Raw genomic sequence first — 8066 nt, forward strand, 5'->3', positions numbered from 1 at the left:
GTTTAATTTATAACATGAAAGTAAGGTTAATAATATAACTTGGAGAACAAAATTTTCAGTTTTACTCAAATTGGGGTGATTGGCAAAAATGAGTACACCCCACTGAAAGTCTCTGGATCAAAACTAAATTTTGGACTACAAATGTCTAATTTAACAAGAATTCAACCACAGGTGAGTCTAATAATTCATTACACAGATGTCCAGCAGACAGACTATAAAAGGGTGTTAAAACCCCTTCCCATTTCATGCTGTCAGCAATGGCACCACATGGAAGAGAAATGACCTGAGAAAGAAAATAATTTCTTTACACCAGAAAGGTGAAGGCTACAAGAAGATCAGCAAAGCTTTACTTATCAGTCACATTACTGTAGCAAAAGTGGTACAAAAATGTAAAAAAGATGGAACTGCAACCATCTCACAGAGACGTCCAGGTCATCCACGGAAGTTAACACCTCGACAGGAGCGTCTTCTGATGAGAAGGGTTGAAGAAAATCAGCATGCGAGTTCACTGCAGTTATCTAAAGAAGTAGAAGTAGAAACTGGGGTGACTGCATGAGTGCTGCTGGTGTAGGAGAGCTGCATTTCATTGATGGCATCATGAATTCACAGTTGTACTGCTCTATACTGAAAGAGAAGAGGCTACCATCACTCTGTGCCCTTGGTTGTCATGCACTTTTCCAACATGACAATGATCCTAAACACACATCTAAGGCCACTGTTGGATTTCTGAAGAAGAACAGGGTGAAAGTGATTCAGCATCCAGTCTCTAAAAGAGGTCATTCTTGAAGAATGGAAAAAGATAGATATTGAAAAATGTCAACAACTTGTTCATTCCATGCCTAGAAGACTTGGTGCTGTCATTAAAAATCATGGAGGCCATACACAGTACTAGATGTAGTAGTTTTTGTTGTGGGGTGTACTCAATTTTGCATCACCCTAATTTGAGTAAAACTTAAAAATGTGTAATCTAAGTTATATTATTAACCTTACTTTCATGTTATAAGTTAAACAGATATTATATTAAACTTAGTCTTGTCAACATTTTGGAAGTTGTTTTTGTGTTGCTTTTCAAAGGGGGTGTACTCATTTACGCTGGGCATTGTAAATGATAATTCCGCAAATAACTGCAATTGACCTTTCGCCGGGAGTTTGATTGACAAGCGATCTAACCAATCAGAACGCCGCATCCGCCATTTTGTCCGACAAAGCAGCCAGTAGTTAAAAGATTAACCTCGGTGGAGTTAAACTTGAAAAATGGTGTGTATTGACATCTTTCCGCGTTTGAAACAACATTCATTCTCATGTTCATGGACTAATAGGAAGAGATGATCGGTTTTTACGAGCGGTTGAGCTGAGGATCTACAGCAATCTGTCACGACCATGGTCACGACACATTAAAGAGCAACAAAACGGTTTTTATTGTTTGAATTTTTTTAATAACTACACGGTTTGAAAGCTGGGACTTTGTTTAATATCATAAGTAACCTGCTCTGTCTTGTCTGTCGATGTGTGGTCAGTATCCTCTTTGTTCCGCGATGTATTTTTCACTGCGTGTGGAGTGACAGCCACGGCTTGTCGGACAAAGCGACAGTAACTAAGGGGGGCGGGGCTCGGCGAAAGGCTAATTGCAGGTTTCAAATAGAGATAGTGACAAAGAGGCAAGTTACAGACAGCAGCTTTAAAGAAATTAACTTCAAATTTAAATGTGTAAATAAATGCTGTTCTTTCCACCTTGTTTTTTTTTCCCCCTTGTCCACAGAATTAAGCAACACAACTGTTTTCCACAATGACAATAAATGTTTAAGCACAAAATCATATTTAAATTATTTATGAAGGATCATGTGACACTGAAGACTCGAGTAATAGCTGTTGAAAATTCAGCTTTGCCATCACAGAATTAAATTACAGAAAATTACAGAAAATGACCATATTTTGATTACCGAAAACCAGGACACTCGGCCCAGCAATGAGATACTCAAATGATACTCGAAGTTAACTCAGAGATGTCTTATAATTTCAATACATTTAAATTATGCCTCCTCTGTATGGATAGAAAATTGTTATATTACAAAATGCTATCCATAACCAAAGACAAAAATTCAGATAGGCTTCTCAGAGGTTACTCAGCATGTTTTATTATAAGTTTCAAAAATATCGAATGAAATAATGATAGAAATAATGTCTCTTCTGTATTAGAAAAATAAATACCTATATTACCAATCCAAATTTAACAAAAATAGCTCTCACAAACTTACAAAAACTAACAAAAAAAAATCTTTAGTTTTCTTTTTCATCCTTGTTTTCCTCTTCATCCTGTTTTTCTTCCTCATCCTCCTTGTTTGCCCATTTATATTTTGCTGTAGAGCTGATCTTTCCCAGCAGTTTTTTGTTGCTTAACAAATAAGCATGAAAGTTATAAAGAAATTTATATAGGCCTATCAGCTGTTACATCGCAAGGTACAAAGGAAGAGCACAACAAGCTGAACTCGTAGTAGACGATAGCTGAAGGTTGCTCTGCTGTTACATGAAGTATCTGTTATTTACAGACGACTGCACAAATCATGCATACTAATGAAAACATTATAAACTGTTACCTAGAAGTAAACAACTGTAGTTTAGGCATAAGTCAGTCACGATGCTGAGAATATAGTTACCTTTATGGAATAATCCACTAATGTTTTGAGATACAATGTGAACTAATATTTGCACGTGCAATCGCGCATGTCTGCGAAACTCATTTATATTAATGTATGCTCCGCCTTCGGAAACTGAAAATCTCAGAAACCAAAAACCTCGTAACACCGGTAATAGCCCAGTGAAAAACAATGAAAACCAGGAAATTTTCATCACTTTATAAAAAACAACCAGGACGGCCAGGACAGGACGTGAAAACAGGACATTTGGTCACCCTAATACATCTTTAAATTGTATTCAAACAGAAATCAGTTATTTTAAAATGTAATATTTTGCAAATTATCACCAATAAATTGAATGGTAGTGTAAATGGTGCAGATTTTTATTTTTTTTCCCCTTTGGTTGCTGTAGTTTAAAAAGGTATTTTTTTCTTGGGTAACAAACTGTTTACTGTTGTTTTTAGCCACAGTTAGATTACTGTCTGCCCCAAACCTGCCCAACAAGTTCTGAAAAGAAATGGGTCAAAATGGGCTGTTTCATATCTGAAGAACATATTTTAAGTTTTATGATTGGTGTCATTTTTGTTGTGTTGTGCAGATGTTTTGTAATTTTAACCTGTTTTTTTTGTGTGATGTTTTGCAGGAATGGGCTTATGATGAGGAACATGAGTTAATTTTAGCTGGGCTGCTGTGTTTGGACATGTCTGAGATTCGTTCCTCTGACCCGCCACGCCTCATGAAGTGTCACGGCTCAGGTGGATCTCAACAGTGGACACTGGGGGTGAGAAATCATACCATTACACTCTTGTATCTGTACACTAGGTTTGTATATGCCTTTATTGTTTAGACCTATCTAGCTGCCCCGTCATGCTTTGCTTCATATATGTTGTGCATGAAGTAATAATTATTATAATGTTTAAAATAAGTTTTTGTTGTTGTTTTGTCTTTTCAGAAGAATAACTGGCTGTACCAGGTGTCAGTGGGCCAGTGTTTGGCTGTTGCCGACCCTCTCAGCATCAAAGGATATGTTGCCATGGCGATCTGTGAAGATTCCAGGTCCCAGCAGTGGCAATTGGAGGGTTGAAGAGGCTGGTAGCGTGAGGAACAGCTAGTATAGAGCGCCCCCTCTGGCTGGGCATTGAACTGCACCGCCACAGTGCCGTCAGCTCAGAAATGATCAACAGACCCTTGCTGGTCCAGGCTGCTGTAACAGAAAATTGCGAGGGCCTGCAGTGAGGACAACAATTTAAGCTCAACTTTGAGTTTCAGCCTTGGTCTGAAGCTTTCTCAACCCGTATACTTTTCTCAGAAACAAACTATTTTTAGAGAGTATTTTAAAAAATTGTGTTTATTCAAGTATTTGTAAGTTTTAATAATTTTAATTTGCTCTTTAAAATGTAAACAATTTGCACAGAGAAATTCTATTTTCATTTTATTACAGATGTTAGATGTGTTAAATATAACCAGTCTGTAATCATTATTTTTACCTATGAATGCAGCATTTCTTAGAAATAAACTTTATTTGTCTGTTTTTCCCCCAGTCAAATTAACATAAGCCTGTCATATTGATTTCCTTTTTGTAATTTTATTTGATTTAATGATCACTGGATTTACCTTGACCTTAATAAACTGTAAATTAATTGAGTCATTCTGTAATGGGTTAGTATTTCTTATGATTGCTGGCATTCAGGTATAGAAAAGTTCAGTAAAACAGCTTAATAGTAATCCATTAGTATTGGTAAGCTACTTTACTACAGTTAGTATTAGGACAAGTGGCTTGGAAAATATATGGACAGTATTTTTAATCTCAATTATTTTGGACTGACACTGAAAGCTTCAAATGTAGTACTTTTTCATGTGAACTCTTCTGTCATTTCATGGTACTAATATCAGTACTAATATTTGAAAGTCCAATGTGAATGTAAACTGCACTTCCTGTCATTTTGTACACGGAATTGTAAATACAGTGACATAAAACGGTGCATTCAATAGTTCATTTGATTACATTAGAAAATAAAATGTGTTTTTGTGAAGCGTCATCTGAATGGTTTACACATATGAAATGAAGACTGAACATAATAGTTTTCTATAACAAAGTTTTTTAATTACCTCTATGTTGAAATCACGTGACCCGCGGTCTTTCTCTAAACGTCGCAGAGAATCTTCCCGCTCTTTGACTGCAGCCTCCGTAGATGCACTATCGTCATATTGCCGTTTTCTGATTTCAACTGCAAAAATTAGACGATAAAACGCAATTATCGTCGCGTTATCAGCGGAGACAACTGAAGAATCAAAGTACAAAGTAGGTTTTTTTTTTTTTTTTGGTAGTTTATTCAGAATGTAGTTAACAATATAAATGAGACATATTTTGAATAAAATAAAAGACAAATAAATCGTTCGCTAAGCAACGTAAACCAAGACTTCACATATGAGATTTCTGTTTCACCTTAAAGGCGCTCTAAATGAGGCCCATTTTTTTTGTAAAAGACAAACCTGCCTGTCCCCTGAACACATAAACGCGGTCTCAGCCACAATCCGAAAAGCAATAAAAACATGCAGCCGACCACTTAACATAATAAACATTCGCTAACCGACAAAGCAACGCTACTTACATTTTAGGCCTACTGTTTCAGGAAGCACGGAGGAGGGCAGGAGGAGTAGGAGGAGTGGCTTTTGACAACACTTCGAACCAACCAGTAAGACTTCACTAATTTATGAGATCTCTGTTTAACCTTAATTGAGGTTTTGTTTTGTTTGTTTTTTAGAGGCAAGAGCTGACTTTTTTTTTGTTATTTTTATTTATCCATATACGTTATCTGCCTGTTACCATGCCAGGTTATTTCCAAATATGTGATTATTTTTTAATTTTGTTTTTTAGGTTTTTAAATTGGTTGGGGCTGTTGGGTAATGTTGTAACTGCAGTTTTGTTTTGTTCTTATCTCGTTATAGATTTACTTAAATTGATATTGTCATGTAATATTGTTAGATTAAATAACGTAATTTGAATTTGCCATACCTTGACTTTGTGAATTGACGCCACTGAGGGACGGTCCATCATTTTTTCCTCTCCCAAATTAAGCCATTTGAAAAACATGGGATGATGCGAATTATTCTGGCCCACCCGCCATCCACTTTCTGCCTCCGCCACTGATGGCAGGTAAGGGAAATTTCATTACCGTGTAAACCGCTCTCTAAAACTCACTAGTGCTAGCCAGGCCCACTGTTGTAATATGTTGTATATGTAATATATTAACATGTTGTAATATACATCAAGTAAATTGTCCCAAATATTTTTTATGTGATTAGTGATATATCTAGATTATGCAGATAATAAGGTACTATTGAATGCTTTAATTCTATTAGATTTCGAGCTTGTAATGTCAATTTTGTAATTTTATAACACTGGGTGAAAAAGGTAGCAAAATTTGCCTGTGCATCTTGCACATTCCCTGGATGAATTTTACTCATGTCATGTGAAAGAAATACTAATAGAAACAATGTTTTTGATCATTCTCAAGTATTAAATGTCTTCTTTGTTACAATTTTGAGTTTTAATCAAACTTTAATTATTATTAAATAAGTTCAAGTTGAATTAAGGAATACATTATTTCTTTGAGAATTTGAAAGTATTTGAACAGCAATATTTCAGACTATCTGTATCTTATCATTTATAAAATGTACTTAACTGTTCCTGTTTTCTTTTCTGGGCTTTGCTTGTTTTCCCAAATATCTGCTTGCCACATGAGGGACAGGTGATAATGTTCTGGAATGTGGGGGCTATATGCTATTAGCATAAGTAGAGGGCACAATAAGCCAGGCTATATTGTGTGAATTCTGTGGAATGTGTGAATTCTTTTAAATGTGTAAGTATGATTAGGATATATAACAAATATTCAGAATGCCACTAGCCAAGAAAGACCATATTATCTACAGTGTATGATGTAATTGATGCCATCCAAAATGGGAACAGTGATTTTGAATTGGATTCTGATACAAGAGAGATGCAGAGATACCTGTGAACTGGAAAAGGAAAACCCAATGACCACCCATCTGATGATTCTGAGGACATTATGCTAAAAAAATCAAGTCATTCAAGAACACAGACCATGCCCTCTGACAGGTATCGCTGGCTGAAAAAAGATTTTAACAGTTCCAACACTGATTTTTCAGGTCAGGATATCATGATGCAATCTCCCTTCATACACCACTGGAGTATTTCCAAAAGTTTGTTTCAGAAGATATGAACAAAATAGAGGATGCTGTGGACACTGTGGTAAAGAATGCACCAAATGCTTTGCAGCAAATGCAATGTCCACCTCTTGAAGGGCAAGAACTGCCTTTAGGACTGTCATAATTTAATATAGCTATGAACAGAGCTAAATCACGTAAATGCCAATGTTTTCATTCAGTTCATCAGGTTTCGTAAATACAATCTGAACATATTTTTATAATTATTTTTCATAAATACTAAATGTAAAAACCCATTTCTGCATTAGAGGTCTCCTACAACAATGTGTAAAATGTGGGGGGAAAAATAGTTTTTTTTTTTCTTCTCTATATTTGAGTCTTTGAGGGCTAGGGTAATTTACATAAAAGCCATCTGTATGTAGTCTTATGGTATCGGTACTAAAAGTACACAAAGAACAGCAATGCTAAATTTACCTAAATAATTATTGAATGCCCCTTTATACACATACACATATATACATTTTTTTTCTAGCAAGACTCAGCAGAGGGAGTCCATAAAATAAAACATTTTAATAAAGTTTTGGCACCTATACAATTATTACTCAGCCATGAACTAGTTTGTTGGGTGAGTCCATTCAAAGAATACTCATTCTGCAACAGGGGGCATGTTCCAATACTCACTCTCTCTGTCTTTTGACAGTGTATTAAGTGTATTTTGATTGTCAAAATATTTGGTATCTGAACAGAATTTCATGGAGATTTATATTCACATTTAATTTTCACAACATATTTTACAGAAATAGCTTCACAGATTAACATATGCTGCTGGCTGATTTTGCAACCTTAATCATTGAATGGGATTGCTCCCACTTTGAAGCATGGCTCCAAGTCTGCCATCTTAATTGTCATTAAAGATGACCGTGATTCCTCCAGGGCCAGGCTGTTTCTAGTTTTTGTTTTGTTCAATCCCACCAAGGAAAATACCTTCATCAGCATTGGAGTGTGGCAGGACTAACACTAATGTAGCAATGGTGGAGAGTCTCTCAAACCCGCCCACCCGTCACTTGTATAATGGTTATGATACACACCTTTAATATATTTAGAAAAAGTTGCGGCATTTAAACCAAAAGCCCACGTCAACCACATCTTCAAGATCAAAATCTGCCACCTGTAATTAATCATTTTTTGTAAATTCATCTTCTGTACATCACCTAAATATTAAACATGCACTATATTGCCAAAAGT

The 8066-nt window shown here is 35.8% G+C and overlaps 1 protein-coding gene across 1 annotated transcript in view; it reads left to right on the top strand.

Annotated features, from left to right (window-relative positions):
* The window catches only part of galnt11 (UDP-N-acetyl-alpha-D-galactosamine:polypeptide N-acetylgalactosaminyltransferase 11 (GalNAc-T11)), a 30518-nt gene extending 26241 nt beyond the window's left edge, over nucleotides 1-4277 (top strand). The window contains 2 exon segments of the mRNA XM_048174414.1: nucleotides 3277-3414; nucleotides 3586-4277. Of these exon segments, the coding sequence (XP_048030371.1) occupies nucleotides 3277-3414; nucleotides 3586-3717 (270 nt within the window). The 3' untranslated portion in view covers nucleotides 3718-4277.
* Nucleotides 4278-8066: the final 3789 nt, after the last annotated feature.

Source organism: Megalobrama amblycephala, linkage group LG22, assembly GCF_018812025.1.
Source record: "Megalobrama amblycephala isolate DHTTF-2021 linkage group LG22, ASM1881202v1, whole genome shotgun sequence".
In the NCBI taxonomy this organism is placed as follows: Eukaryota; Metazoa; Chordata; class Actinopteri; order Cypriniformes; family Xenocyprididae; genus Megalobrama; species Megalobrama amblycephala.